The sequence below is a fragment of the Trichosurus vulpecula genome, chromosome 4, assembly GCF_011100635.1.
Source record: "Trichosurus vulpecula isolate mTriVul1 chromosome 4, mTriVul1.pri, whole genome shotgun sequence".
In the NCBI taxonomy this organism is placed as follows: Eukaryota; Metazoa; Chordata; class Mammalia; order Diprotodontia; family Phalangeridae; genus Trichosurus; species Trichosurus vulpecula.
Genome location: NC_050576.1, coordinates 371,829,457 through 371,845,573, shown reverse-complemented (window position 1 = coordinate 371,845,573; position 16,117 = coordinate 371,829,457). Strand labels below are relative to the sequence as shown.

At 40.0% G+C, this 16,117-nt stretch overlaps 1 protein-coding gene across 1 annotated transcript in view; it reads right to left on the bottom strand.

Moving 5' to 3' along the window:
* Positions 1–1,172: 1,172 nt before the first annotated feature.
* The window catches only part of UBAC2 (UBA domain containing 2), a 245,180-nt gene continuing 230,235 nt past the window's right edge, over positions 1,173–16,117 (bottom strand). Inside the window, exon 9 of the mRNA XM_036753855.1 lies at positions 1,173–6,955. Within this exon, the coding sequence (XP_036609750.1) occupies positions 6,848–6,955 (108 nt within the window). The 3' untranslated portion in view covers positions 1,173–6,847. The remainder of the gene's footprint in view (positions 6,956–16,117) is intronic.

The window sequence follows — 16,117 nt, the reverse complement described above, 5'->3', positions numbered from 1 at the left end:
GGATAGTCTCACGGGACCCTTGGGTTGTCAGCTTTGGAATGTTGCAATTATCTCCCAATGGTTAGGGCCTTTCATCAAGTCAGTGTCTTCAGACACCCAATAGTTGCTTCTGGCTGGTTTTTGTTTTCCTTCATCTTAACAATCAGGGGCTATGTTCAAATTGCACCCCCTACTTTGGAGCAGGGACAGGTGCTCCCCATGATATTGCTGGAAGGGTAAGTTTTGAGTGGAAGAAATCATTGTGGGCCAGACCCTACATCCGGAGGAAGATGGAGGAGGGGAGTTTTGGATCTGACACTTGAGGTAGGAAGTTCCTACAAGTTATCTTCCTGGGTCCCCATGGACAATAGCAGAATCCATGCAGAGGGTCTTGGAATTACTTCCCTCTCTCCAGAACTTTCTGGAGCCAGGGGCTGGCCTAGTTTCAAAAACTTGAGTGTGTGCCAGTTTTCATGAGCCCAACGTAGAATTGTGGATTAGTATTTGGGGCTAGAAGGAGACCTTAGCCATCATGTATGTAGTCCAAGTTCTTAACCTAGAACAAATCGGTCCATAAACAGATTTCAAGGGGGTTGTAAATAAGAATGAGGAAAAAATTGTTGTTTTTTTTTAACTAATCTCTGACATAAATGTAGCACTTCCTTTAATTATATTACATAATTATACTATATATAATATAGTATATAAATATAATAGAATATAAATGATATGATATAAATACATAATTATTCTATTATTATAATTATAAAAACATTATTCTGAGAAGGGTCCATAGGCTTCACCAGAGTGTAAAATGGGTCTGTGTAAGACTCACAAAAGAAGGGGAAGAAACCTGATGTCCAACCTCTTCCTTTTACAAATGAGGCAGCTGAAGCCTTCAAAGGAGGGTGAAGAGCCTTGCCTATTAGCACACAGGTGATAAGGAGCATCCCAGCTCCAACACGGCACCAGTTCCCTTGGAAACAAACGAGGAACTGGAGAGAGAGAACAGGGCACTGCCCATCTGTGGGAGGTATGTACGTGTCGAGGTATGTGGAGGGTGACCAACCTAACGGACGTGTCTGGCAAATGCTGGAAGGTGGCCACTGTTCTTTGCTGCTCCAAAAGTGGTAGCAAGACCCTGATGACACGCAAACTTACACAAACGTTAGAAATGAGACAGAGTCGGGGGATGACGTCATTTAGCTTTCTTTTACCAAACCATCATTCTAGTCACAATTACTTCATCCAGAACACAAACAACATTGTCATAACTCTACCTAGGAAGTGGGTCTGGGAATTTCTTGTAGCTCATCCAGGATTTGGCTTTTTTAGTTTAGTTGTTTGCTTAATTTTAACAAAATAACGGCTTTTTATTTTTTTCCTTTAAATAGGTCATTAAGGCATCAGTAGGCACAAAACACCACAGACATGTATATGAGAATCTAAATGCAACGAGGTCCAGCCTCTTGAGGAGTTAATACGCGTCCGCTGGATTTGGGGCTGAAGACACTTAGCAGTCTGATACCTTTTGAAAACAGCTGCACAATCCCGAAAGCTTTATCTATAGAGAAAACTTGGATTTCATAAACAACAAAAATGCAGGTTTTATAAGTTGCCCCATGAAAAAAGCTGCATAGACAGTATCAGGCTGGTTGACCATTTCTTAGCTATGCTCTAACACTTCTGTTTACCATTCTATTGAAGCCTTCTGATGAATATTGCCATACTGTTAAGAGATTTTAATGAGGAAAGAATGAAATATACCATGTTCGTGGTGGGTTTACAATTCTAATCCTGTTATGCAGAAAATCCTTGAACAGACTTCAGAAGCATAAAAAGAGGCTCTATGCTCTTAGGGAGAAGTAGAGGTCTTAACGCCCTATGGTAGACTTAATCAACTACCAAATAATCCTAAAACAAGGATGTGACCACGTCCACTCCACCCCTCCTCCCTCACCTCAAAATTCCACGATGGCTCTAGGGTATAATACAGAGTCCTCAGACTAAAGCCTTCCACAGTCTGTCTTTCTTCGCTTTTGTAGCCGCATGAAGACTTTTTATCCTAACCCACAAAATTACTCCACATTCCTTTGTAAATACTTGGTATTTACCTATACATTATACATAGATCTGGACAGGAGCCTCCTGGAAGGCTATAAGGTAAGCCTAGAGCACAGCGACAGGTTCTGTTTTGTCTGTATCACCAATGCAGCGCTCCGCTCTAGAAGGAGCTTAATAAATGCTTATGGGATTGAAATGAATCAAATCTCAAGGGGCTATACCTACATAATGGTACAAAGCTGGGTACTAGAACAGATTTATCTGAAAGTGCTTTTCTACTTTTAGTACTCAGAGATGGATAATCTATATCAGGGGTTCTTGGGAGTTGGGTGAGTGGCAGAAGTGTACATGAACTTGGTTGTTTTTTTAAAATTTGGATAACTGTATTTCACTGTCATTGGTTTCCTTTGTAATCCTATATATTTTATTTTATGTATTTAAAAACATCATTCTGAGAAAAGGTCCATAGGCTTCACCAGACTGCCAAAGGGGTCCATGAAATAAAAGGTTAAGTAATCCCTTGGTATTCACTGTGCCTAACAATTGATTTTTCATTTTGCTGCTGTGGAGTCTGGTTGCTTGGAGGCTGCCACAGGGGCTTCCTCTCAGTTTGGGTCAGAACCATCCTGTGCTTCAGGGAGCAGGCTGAGAATTACCCCATTGAGAATTATCCCCAGGGAGTGATTCAAGGTTCCCTGCAAGAAGTCCCAAGGGGCTCTGAGGGGAACTTTTCATTCCCTCACTTTAGTTTCGTCTGGTCTTCTGACCACCTGGGCATTATCACAGAAATGATGTACTTTCCTAGTTCACTAGGACTCCAGAGATGGCCTCAAGTCCTCTTGGGGTGCCCACACTATGCCTGTGTCCATTACACTTCTGATCTGAATGATGGGGTGCTTCAGAAATGCCACAGATATTCATGGTCCAAGTCAGAATACCCAGCAGACAAAACATGCCCCAGGTGACAAAACATCTGGAATTTTCTGGCCTGTACCAAACTGGAGTGTAAAAGAGGGCCCCTGTAGCTAATGCTCACATAGGCAGATCCCTTTGAACACTTCCTTGTATTTAAAGGGTAAAAAAAGATTATTGTACAACACCCTTCCCCCTCAAAGTACACAAGAAAACATGTTGATCAAAGGAGGTAGTCTATAATACCATTTCCAATTCAGAGTGCAAACGCTATCTCTTTGGGGGATTGGGGTCCTTAGATCCTGCTGCTTAAAAAACAAAAGATTTACAGTGGTCTGAGCAGATTGCCCTTACATTTGTTCCAACAGAGTTTTGACATAAAATGAAAAAGAAAAATCTTTAGTCAAAGCCAGGAAACTGCAATGAGAAATGTTGATCCCTCTTTATGATACTGATTTAATCCCATTCACTTATTTCAAAATCACTGTGTGAGCTGAGGTCAAAGGGCAGGTGTGGGATGCAGAGTGAAGATAATCATATCTCTTTTGATCAATATATATTAGTTAATACCTGAGACATCCAGTAAAATAAACTTTGAACTATACTGTAATTCTCTCCAAAACATTTTAGGATGTGGTCCTATGGAGGTGAAAGGTCTATTGCTATGTAGGAATAGATTACAAGTTCAGGTACTAAAAAGTGATTTCATTTTATAAATGGCACTTGGGTATTTTCATAATTTTGGGCTTAGTTCGCTAATCAAAGTTCTGATGTTCCTTCCGTGATTTCAACGTAATTTATGCTGAGGCAGTACCTGGGGCCCTCCTATCAATCAGGGCTTTACCAATACATGTTCTCCCTTGGGCCAGGTGAACCTACGAACAAGGTTTCTGCCTCTCTCTGGGGCAACTGGAACTTACCCACTTAATAATGAAATCAGCATGGTACTAGTTCAGTAGCCCACAAGCATTTTTGTAGACTTAAGGGTAGATTAACGTAGCTCTTTGGTGCCCTCCTCTGGCACAAATCCTGACAGTGGGAGGAAAACACTGGATTTTCTCAAAGATTACATATGTACCTGAATGAGATTTTCAATGTCTGATGAAAGCTGTGAGTATGCATATATTTTCCCTTATTCAAAGCCCCTGGGATCTCAGCTTATTTGGAGCAGATGATTAGCTTGCCATTTGGTGGGAAACAGCTGATCATCAAGGATGGTGTAGAACAGGGAATGTGAGTGCTAGAAGTTCCTTGGTGCTGACGGTGATGCCAGGAAGGAAAGGAAAGGACTGGTATTAAGACAGGAGTGGAGGTGATTACAAAGAAAAAGATCCTGAGACCACAAGTTGTGCCAGTAAAAAAACCCAAGTCCCAGGGGATAACAAGGAAGGCAGTGCCTTATCATTTATAGTAGAGAAGAACACTGAGTATGAAAACTGAATTGGAAGGGTTTCTCAAAATGTAACAAACAATAAACAAGAACCACTCGGTGATGAATCCTTTTTAAAAGGAAAAAAAAAACCAACCATATATAATATGTGAGAGGCAGATTGGCACAGTGGACAGAAGGCTGGTGTTGAAGTCAGAGGGACCTGGGCTTCAGTCCTGCCTCCCAAATAAATCAGCTGTATGACTGTGGGTAAGTCACTTACCCTCTCAATGGCCTAGGCAACTCTCTAAGACTATGAATCACATGGGAGTTGCCAATTGGTATTAATGGAAATGGAAGCTCCCTACATGGATGAAATTATAAGTTCTGACCAAAATAGTCCATGTGTAGATGCTGATAATGTTGCTTCAGATGACCTTCAAATACACATCTTTCTCTAAGATCCTGATTTTCAGGTGTTATTTATTAAGATATCTGGGAACTTGTAGAAATTCTCTCTGCTTCTCTAATGAATTGGTTATGAATTATTTGACTATGTTAACAAAAATAACACATGGTAAGAATATGTATTGCACTTTTTTTTTGAAAGTACAACCCTAAATGTGTGCCCCTTGCACAACCAATCTGAATTGCCTCTGTACCGTCTCCACAGGAACATGCTCAGTGACTTGGCCTCAGACCGCTCCATTAGGGTTCCTTGCTCTTATTACTTTACTGATTGGGTGCTGCTAATGGAGCTTTGAGCCAGAGAGGCACAGAGTTCTTGGGGCCCCACTAGGTCCTAGGCACTGAAATGATACTTATGAGCCCTGGAATCTGGCCTTGGTAACACATTTATTTCCTTCTTTCAGGACACAGCCACTATTAACTGCACAGTGCTAGCTAGACTGAACAAAAGCTCTCTCCAACCTTTTTCTCCCATGAAGCTCTTCAGCCAAAGAGACAGGTAGCCTGACAGACTATTTCATCATTCAAAGCCTAGGAGAAAATTTTCTTTCGATTGGGTCAATCCTATGTGAAAAATACTAAAAAGGTAAAACATGTTTTAAGCTTTATTATGATGAGCGTCGTGTACCTAAACTTGCATCAATTTGATAAATTTCTGCTCACTTTGCAGATGACAAATGGACTTGCGTTTCCCCTGGCTTTGTATCTGCTAAAGGCCTTTTTCAGCCCTCCTCTTCCCCTCACATTTTCCATCCCTTTCCAATGCTGATTTCCGTTTTCTCTGCTTACAGCGACTAATTCTGAAATGTTATTCTTATCCTCTGCATTGCCCTGGGTTGACCCTTTGGGATGCCAAGCATCCTAGGTTTGTGGCTGCCAGGAAATGCCACTTCTAGAGAGGCTAATGCTGGTGGTGCAGCCAGGGACAAGCAATCTAGGTTTTCAGCAGGCAAATGCTTAGCCCAAGAACCAGACACAAAAGGTGGGCTAGAGTCCTCATCTCCACTTCCTGAAAATAACGGATGGTCTATTCACGAATCCACCACATGTCAACTATAACGTACTCTATTTAGGCCATCGTGAAGATTCAGCTGGTCACTCTGGTCCTGCTGAACCTGGCTGGATGCTGTCAGGCTAGGGGTTTTTTTTAGCTCCATTTTCATTCTTTTGCTGCCTGAATCACTTCCCCATTATGGATCTACTTTGGATTTTCAAGGGAGAGTTAACACTAGATCCCTTTTTTTTCCCCCAGAGCTTTTTCACTGTTTCAGAGACTCTTCTAGGCTCTTTTAATTAGTAGCTTTTTCTGGAAGACATGGGGAGAAAGGCCTAGAAAATCTGCCCTGTGCTGGCAATAATGAGGAGTGCATGACTCAGTGCTTCTACTCTCCCCTAGTTAGTCCTTAGTTAATACAATTTATAATAGATATATAAATCATACTTCCGGTATCTAGGTGGTATCGGGCATGGCCTGAATAGCCCTTTAGATTTAAAAATAAATTTGAGAAAAAAAATAATGCAATTAAAAAAAACCTTTTACAAAGAATAATCTGATATGTCCTTATTGAAATAACATTACTCCCTTTCCCCTTCAAGATTATTATTGCAATCAAAAGATTATGTGGGATTATGTACTATAATAAAAATAGTATGACTTATAACAGCCTCTCTTTCCCCTCAGGAGTGGCACTGGGCTGTTGCATAAGTTTGTACTCTCTCAGCATTTTATACGTCTACTGCAACAAATTCTTTACTGTTGATTCCCAAAACTAAGGAAAAGACCCAGTTTTTCAAAATGAAGATAGAAAAGAACATGCTAGCTAATTCAATGGCAAACTTATTTTCAGATAGTGTAATCATAACAACCTTGGGGTTTAAGGGCATGGGAGCAGCAGGGCATACCTACCCTCTACCCAACATTATAACTTAGTTTTGTAGACATGGCTTTGTTGCCTTGGATTCATTTGGTAAAGATTTTTCAATGTCATCAGGGAGGCAGATGCTGCCTCTGCCTCAGATGGCAAGCAACCATGTCAGCTGCATTCCTCGGGCTCATCAGTGCTGCAGTAGGAAGTTGGTAGCTACATTAAGGTCATTATTTGAAGCTCTCAGGGCCTCCAAAGCATCCACCCTAGAAAATCCCATCTCCATGAGTCGGGCAACCTGAAATAGAAAGCAATGAAAACGTTCTTTATTGGTGGGCAAAAGACAACAATCAACCTGGTTTTTCATAGGATAGTACTTTGATTTATTAAAAGGAAGTAAAAATCTTCTAACTACCCAGAAAATCATTTGGCATGTTTCTATAAGCTGTAAATTATACACAGGGTATTTTCCCCATTCAAGGAGGGGGAATGGGGGGAAGGGGGAAGATACACACATATTTTAGAGATCCCAGCAAAGAAAGGACTGGAGAGTTTTATACTAGTCTATTTATAAAGGTTTAAACACAAAAGAGAATTTGAACCAGTGTTGACAACTAACCACATTTCCTTTCAAACCTTTCTTTCTTTTCTTTTTTTTTCAATGCTTTTCCAAGAAGTCTTCTAATTATTCAGGGAGGGTATCTCTACTAGGTACTAATCTCTTAACATAAACTTCAGCTTAGGATAACTTCTAACCAAGAAGGAGTTCTCATATCTCTTTTAGCAAGGAGAGTTTGCATCTGCTTCCATCTTTTATAAAACAGTTCATTAATAAGAGATGGGAACAGGTCTGGGGCTAGAGTACCACAAGGAAGCCAATGGCGCCAAACCCATGGTGGGTAAGCAGAGAACAAAGCACAAGTACTCCAAACCATACACAGATGGAAAATGTATAAAGCTTTTTGTGTTTAGAACTCAATTTCCCATAAATCTATTATTAATGATTATAATATGGACTATATAATATAGTATGCCTTTATAATATTATAATGTATTCTATATGTGTTCTACCCCATATATAAAATATGTATTATATTATAATAATTATAAATAATTATTTAGAGTCTCAAGCCAACTGGCTAAGAAACATAAGGCAATTTGCTAAGCACTAGGAATACAAAGAAAGGCAAAAACAATCTTGGCCCTTAAGCAGCTCATGTTCTAATGGTGGCATGGGGCGACAATGAACAAACAATTACGTACATACAATTATATATACATGGGGTAGGTGTAAAGTCATCTCAGAGGGAAATGGTGGGCTGGGATTTTCACTGAGACTTGAATGAAGCCAGGAAGCCTGGGGGTGGAGGTGACGAGGAAGAGCTATGCAGGAATGGGAAAGCAGTCAGAGGAAATGCAGGCTGGTAATGGAGCGTCTTATATGAAGGACACCAGGGCCAGTGGATCACTGAGTTGATGAAGAAGTATAAAGTGTGAAAAGACTGGAAGGTGGGGAAAGGCCAGGTTATAAAAGGCTTTAAAAGCCAAACAGAGGATTTTATATTTGACTGGGAGGGTGGGGGTCATCTAAATAGTTCACTATAGTCAATTTGTCCCAGAATGTGTCTGAAATACTGTACTTTTGGAGTAGGATAGGAAAAAATGATCACTAACAGGCAATATTTCCATCTTTTCTGCTGTCTTCACTCGCTTTCATAGCCAGCCTTGACAATGTGGTCTGCCACTGCAATGTTTCACTACCTACCGCCCTAGAATCACTTGCTTCCTAGATCTTCCATAGTTCCCAACCTGTAAATCCTATTCTCTGGGTAACTACAATGATCCAATTCTTCCTCTCATCCTCCTGGGCTACTGAAGGTTACTGGAGAAAGCCATGAATTCTTCTTATTTCTTTCACCAGAGATACATGGTGAAGACATAAAAACAGAAAACAACAGACCGCCACTCCACTACCCCTCAAATGTTACAGTCTAATATGGGAAATATAACTTGTATACAAATAGAATTCAAGAAAGATATCGCGTGCAAAGCAGATGTGGAAAAAAAGAGCAGTGACACATATAGGTTTGGTTCCATTAAGACTCAGCTGTACACAGCTGTATTAAAAAGTCCAGTCACTTTAACGTCTCCTTGCTCAGAGCAAGCTTCTGTTGGCTTAGGTTTACAAGCTGTACTATGGTGTTAAAGGTCCAACATTTGAGATATAAGATATTTAAACAGCAGAATAATGATGTCAAGTGGCCACTAAATGTAGACAACAAAGACATGAGATACCAGGAAATGATACAAGCAAGGTTATCTTGAACTTGACACATGACAAAGAAGTGGTGACTTTGGTTATCTCATCACACTAGAAAGTCCACAAGGGTTCTATTAGTGATAAAACTTGTCTCTGAACTCATTCTCTTAGATCTAGGACAGCTTTCATCATTCACTTCAAAAACTCATTCACTCTCCATATTTTTGTAATCTTTACTGGCCATTCATCCAATAACATTTATTGAGTTTCTGTTGTCTTTTTGTGACAAAAGATACCATTTTGAAAAACTGAAGAGTGACTTTTCATGTATTACTAATGAAAGATGATTCATACCCATCTTCTTTTTTTTTTTTGGAGGGGGGAAGGCAGGGCAATTGGGGTTAAGTGACTTGCCCAAGGTCACACAGCTAGTATGTGTGTCAAGTGTCTGAGGCCACATTTGAACTCAGGTCCTCCTGACTCCAGGGTCGGTGCTCTACTCACTGTGCCACCTAGCTGCTTTCCTGTCTTTTCATTTTAGTCATCCATACCATTTCAATAGAAAACGCATCTGTTACCTGATCAGCTAAAACTGCAACGCGTTATAAGTGCCTAAAATGGCAATTTCATTGAAACAATTTATTGGTACTAAAGGCCACATCCCACAAGATCTAACTTCAAAATAAAGAGAAATTTTTAATAAAAAAATACAAATCTATTTCATTATTAGAAATATATCAGAGTACTGTTTTCAAATCAATGTCAAAGGAATGTATTAAGGATAAAATGAAACAGTTCGCAAAAAAACCAAACCACTGTGAATTTCCTAACAGTTGCACATTACGTATATAATTTTTGGATTTAACAACAGTTAAATACAAAGGCAAATGCTGTGTATTCCCAAGAAGCATAGTATTGACTGGACTTTTTGTAGCCTACTTAAAAATCTGATAACTCCCCACAACCCATCTCATAAATACTACAGCCTTCTTCTTTCATTTCCAAGCACAGTGACACTTACTTCCTCCAGTTGCGCACTAGAGGGACTCTTCTCTCTAAAAATTCTTCACATGAACTTTCTTTTTAATATAATAAACAGCTTTTGGTGTAAGAAGATAGTTTTTCTTTAGCTTATTTTAGCAAAACCTACTATTGTTTGTCAAATGTCTAGGGGCCCATGATTAATGCTGCATTTATATAAAAGTCCCCCCACTCTCCCCCCTACCCTTTCATTAAAAAAAAAAAAATCCAGCCATCACATTTAAACATTTCCAATTCCTGTCTTCCAGGGCAGGAATCCAGTCCAGAAAGAGATCAGAAACCAGACTTGAGGAATGTGAAGGAAAGACTTGGGTACTGCTGTAACAGTAAATTCTACCTTTACAGACAAAAACCCAGAGGTGAAAACAGAGTGATAGAAGTATCTAGGGTGCCCCACAGGGAGCATGCTGAGACAACATCGGCTGCTTTTCATCCAAGTACACCTCAGTCACAGGCATTCAATACACCCCCTGCAGGAGCCAATAGAGATCAGCATTTCGGTTCAGTAACTCAAGGTATGTGAAATCTCCCCAAACAGGTGCTTTTGCAGCAGCAGCATCAGTGACATTTGAAAAGGTTCCAGGAGAGAACAAGATGAAATCGGTGCTACTCACAACATGCTTTGCAAAGAAAGAGACCACACTGGAAGAGTTCAAGACACAAAGACACAGACACAAATCCACACCAGGATTATTTTTAACCCAATTTGGTGTGAAGTGAAACAATCCCCTGATTATTTCTTAACAAGACTCTAACTTGATTGTTATCTAGAGGGATCCTGTTTGTGCTGTTCTTCTCCCATCTGAATTTCACCTTTTCCTCCTCCTTGCTCTTCTGTAAAAACAACACAAGGGCATGGATTAGAACAAGCCTTAGAACTTCTCCTAATGGAGATTCTGGTTTTTTTTTTTCCTTTCAAATAAGCCTGTGGTTTGTCTAGCTTCCCTTTAGCTAAGTGCGTCAAATGCCAGTGTGTTTTTAGGGTTCTTACTTCTCCAATTTCTACGCATGCAGACGCTGGTGCTGCCTTTCTACCTGACTATACTACCTCCAATCTCAGCCCATATTGTGCCATCCACTAACGTCAGACAAATTCCTAGGTTCATCTACATGCAATGGCTCTTGGAACCCTCCTTGGCAACTGTCTAGTCTCTTTGAAAAGCTCCGGTCACTTCGCTCTCTCCTCTGTTTTTACATTTAGACATGTTCATCTAGACTGGCAGTGCTTCCCTACTTGCAAACACCCTGGGACCACTACTGATGCAGGAATGGTGTGTACCAAGCTCCACACGATTCCATCCTTTCTCTGAACTCCTATGATGCCATTTGTTTTGGTTTCACAGCATTTGGCACTTCTATGGTCTGGACACCCTCTCCTTGTTTCATGCATCTGTCCTGTCTTTCTTTGCCACCTGACTACATGTTCCTTAAGGGTGTGAACCCTATTTTTTTCTTCTTGGTAACCTTGACAACATCTGGCACAGTACTGTACAAATAGCAGACCCTCAAAAGTTTGTTGGCTGACTGTGGATTGAAAACCAAACCTCCTTGCTGTAATGGAATTTAATTATATAAAATATATAAACACATATAAGTGAGTGTGTGTGTGTATGTATGTATATATCTCCCCATCTGATCTCATAAAACTTTATCCTACTCTTAATAAACATATTCTAATTTGAATTATATTCATCTGTATTCTTAGCTCTCTCTACTAGATTATAAGTCTCTTGGGGGTAGGGGCTCTGTCTTTTTTAACTTTGCATTTGACCAATGCCTAACGCTTAAGAAATATTTCTGGAATGAATACTTCTTAGGAGTAGTAACATTTCTGACCTGGTAGAGCTGAAGATGAAACAGATTTGACACCCAGACTCTCCAGACTGAATGAGCAGGAGAACAGAGATGACATAATGACTAAGACTTTATATCCACCCCTTTTCTCTATGTTGTCTTAAATCAGAGATTCTTAACCTGGGGTCTGTGAACTTGTTTATAAAAAAATATTTTGATAACTATGTTGCAATATAATTGGTTTCCTTTGTATATCTATGTATTTTATTTTATGCATTTAAAAACATTCTGAGAAGGGGCCCACAGGCTGTAATGCAAAGGGTCCCTGGGACAAAAAAAAAGGTTTAAAAGCCCTGTTTTAGCTAAGTTTGGAAACTTAGGTGAGTGCTCTGTAAAAGTTGGCAGGGCTTTCTGAACTGGGAGAAAAGAAAAAAGTATAAAACTATAGGAATATTATAGAATTATGGACTCTCAGAATTGGAAGGGACATCAGAAGTCATTTATTCTAACCTATATCTGATTAGGAATTCCCTCTAAAACAGGCCTGTACAACCTGCGGCCTGCTCGAAAACATGGCTAACAAATAGTCATACAATCTCTCCTTGAAGACCTCCAAGGATGGGGAACTCATTACTTCTCAAAGCTGTCCACATTCCACTTATGGACTGTGCTAATTGCTAGAAATATTTTCTCGTCTTGAGTCTAAATCTGATTTATGGAAATCTCTACTCAGAGCTCCTACTTTCTGTCTTGATTTCCTAAGCACACTGTGCCTTCACCCAAGTTACTGATGGACCATGGCCTCACCCCAGGGGCAACTCCAGTGGAAACCTCAGTCCAGAGAGATATCAATCCATCATCTGTTAATCTTTGGGTCTGGTTATTTGACCACTCCCAAATCCATCCAACTGTATTGATCATATCTCCATTTCTTCACCCCCATCTCCAAGGATATCAAAAAGGCCTACTTCTAACTAAGAGATCTCAGAGCTATCACTTTTCCTAGTTGTAGTAAGGGATTCTTCTTCAGCTATGGGTCGGACTAGAGAGCTTCTGGGGTCCCTTCCAATGCTAACATTCTGTGATTCACCAGGCTATGAAGGCTATACTCCTAGTCCTTTTTTGAAAACTGGGACAATATCTGTCCAATTCCAGTCTTGACGAGTTTCTCTTACTTTCCATAATCTTTTCAAAGATTTCTGTCAAGTGGCTCAGCAGTCACATCTGTCAGCTCTTTTAGTATGTTAGGATAGGCCTGGTGACTTCATCTTATCAAAGGAAGTTTTTTTACCCCTCTCTACTTAAATCTCGAGTTTCAACTCTCTATTAACTATTTCTCTTCTGTCCCTTCCAGTCCAAAGATTATTCTTGGAAAAGAAATTAAATGACTTGGCTATCGTCTCTCAGCCTGCGACAGAAGTGGAACCTGAACTTAAGTCTTCTGATTAGAAATCAGATATTTTTCTACTACATCAAAACTACTTATAAAATATTGCTCCCAGGTTAATGAACTGTAATGCTAGCCAAATGAAATAAATTATATATCTAAGTATTCCATCCATATTGTTACACAGATCTTTTTCAGGCTTCTTCTGGGAAGAACAAAACAACAGAAAACCCAGTAAAACGTGGTTTGAAGAATCTTCTTGTCTCTCCAATCTCCAGCTCTCTCCCTACAATCCCATTTTTCAGCAGTTAACCTGTATTCCTACTTTGCTGAAGAGCCTGATGCCATCTCTCATGTGCTCCTTCCTTACTTCACTCCCTGAACTACTCTACATGGCCTTGTCCAAACTCTCTGATATCCGTTCTCAGATGAGGTGATCTTCCTCCTTGCCGAGGGTACCTCATGCCTCTTTCCCACACCAATTCCCTCCTATCTCCTGCAGGATCTTGCTCCATCAATCATTCCTTCTCTCATCTTTTGACCTCTCTGTCACTATAGGCTTTTTTGTTTATTATCAGTTTATCTTGTGCCTTGACTGCTAACCTTTCAATGCTCACTGTATCTACTTCCTTACCACTTACTCAACCTCTTGCAATATGACTGCCCTCCTCACCATGCTAGTGAAATCGCTCTCTCAGAGGTCACCAATAGCCTCTAAAATGCCCAATCCAATGGCCTTTTGACAAGTGACATCTTTTTTTTTAACGTTTCTGCAGCATGTGATGCTGCTGACTACTCTCCCGCTTTGCTCCTCTTTTGACGTTCATCACATCACTCTATTTCTTGGCCTCTCTGGCTCTGCCTTATTCATTGGTTCCTTTTTCACAATCCCAGGACTACTTGACTATACTTTTTTCCTAAAACTTTTTTTTTGCATTTTAAAATGATGTTTTATCTTGCCCATTAGTCCGTAACTTGCTTGGGAAAGGGAACTTTTAACATTTTTGTCTTTATATACACAGTGCCTACCATAGTGCCTTATTTATGGTAGATGTGTAAAAAATGCTTATTATATAAATGACATTGTTGAAGTAAAGAAAAAAACAACATTTCTTAGGATAGCTGGGCCTCACATTAAGGTATGCAGTGGAGAAGAACAAGGATAACATTTGCCTTGAGACCATGTGCCCAGAGCACAACTCTTATTGGGTGGGAAAGATTTCTGAAAAAGAAGTGTTTTAAGGGGCATCCTAGAGTATGTAATGGTGGTATCCAGGAACCTATGATTCCTAAATGGCATGTCACAGAGCAAGGAGAAAAGATACCCAAATTTTGGAGACTGGGGAAAGTTCCAGTAGCGAGCATAAGACCCATATGTGTATAGTTTCCCATCCCACACTCTGGCTATAGAGGGACTTTGCCCATACCTTTCCTATTAGGAGTCATGAGTTTAGAATGGTTTGAGACTCAAGTTACTCTTGGGAAATGGAGAGTGAGACTCTAATAATCACCAGGAAGGAAGGCTGAGATTGTTTGCTATTGTGTTACTATTACTTCTTTTGTGACTAAATATTTTTTCTGTTTCAGTGTTGTTCCTTGCCTGGGTTGGGTTAATATAACGGGTAACTGAATTTCCAAACCTTTGTTAATGATAACAATAATAATGATGATAGCAGTCACCTTTATATAGTGCTTACTACGTGCCAGGCACTGTGCTAAGGGCTTTTTAAATATTATCTCACTTTATCCTCACAACAACCTTGGGAGGTAGGTGCTATTATCACCTCCATTTTACAGTTGAGATAACTGAAACAGAGGTTAAGTGACTGGTGCAGGGTCACTGCTACTAAGCATCTGAGACTGGATTTGAATTCAGGTCTCCCTGATTCCAGGCAGAGTGCTTTATATACTGCTACCTAGCTACCCCACTGCTAATAAGTTCCTAGTTTCTTAACTAGGTAGAGGCCAAAAATGAATTAGAAAGGTAATTTACTGCTGAGAATCCTCTATGATACGCACTAGATGGCTTTAATGACCTTCTAATGGCCAAAAAATGGAAGGATTGTTTGTCAGTTGGTCAACAAGCATTTATTAAGTACCTACTATATGTCAGGCTATGTATATACAGAGAAATAAAAACAATTTCTCCCCTCAAGGACCTTATATTTTTAATGGGAGAGAGGGTGGAGGGATTGCATAAATAACTATACACATATACACACAAACGCACACACATACATGTCTGTGTGTATACATATATACACACACACACATACACACACAGAGATATATCTATATATATATCTATATCGATACATACATACATACATAGAGGGTAGATACAGGTATTATGAGCCAGTAGTTGAGGGAATACAGCTTTCTACACATGGAGGACAGTTGTGGAGATGGGTGAAGAAGGTTCAGGTTTCCAATTCAGTACAAGGGCTATCGTGTGAGATTTAGGATATACCCAAAGGGAAAAACCTCACCCCACCATGACTCCCAATACTTTTTGAAAGTGGATACAGAAAATTGTCCTCTCTGAGATGAACAACATTCTGGATGAGTCAACAGTAAAGACTGGTGAAGAGCTGCTCCACCATAGCACAGGCTCTCAATGATTTCAGCCACGGACACAAACCTGACAACCATAAGCAGCCTGAACAAGTAGTGTCAGACTCAATGGCCTCCAACTGACTTAGAATGTTGTACTCTATTTGCTGCTGTTGTTAAACATTTCCTAATTATATTTGAATCTGTTTTAGGTGGCTCTTGGGAGTTTTGTCCAGGCATGCCTGCGAGTCTGAAACCTCTAGAGGACACCTAAACTACAGTTTAGAGACCAATAGGACAAGGCTTTTAGAGACCTGGTTAATGTACTTCACATGTGCATCAGTGTCGCTTTTGCTCATTGGAGCAAGTCCTTTGTGTTACCTACTAAAGCCAGCTGGGATAACTAACTGCCTTTTCATAGCCTG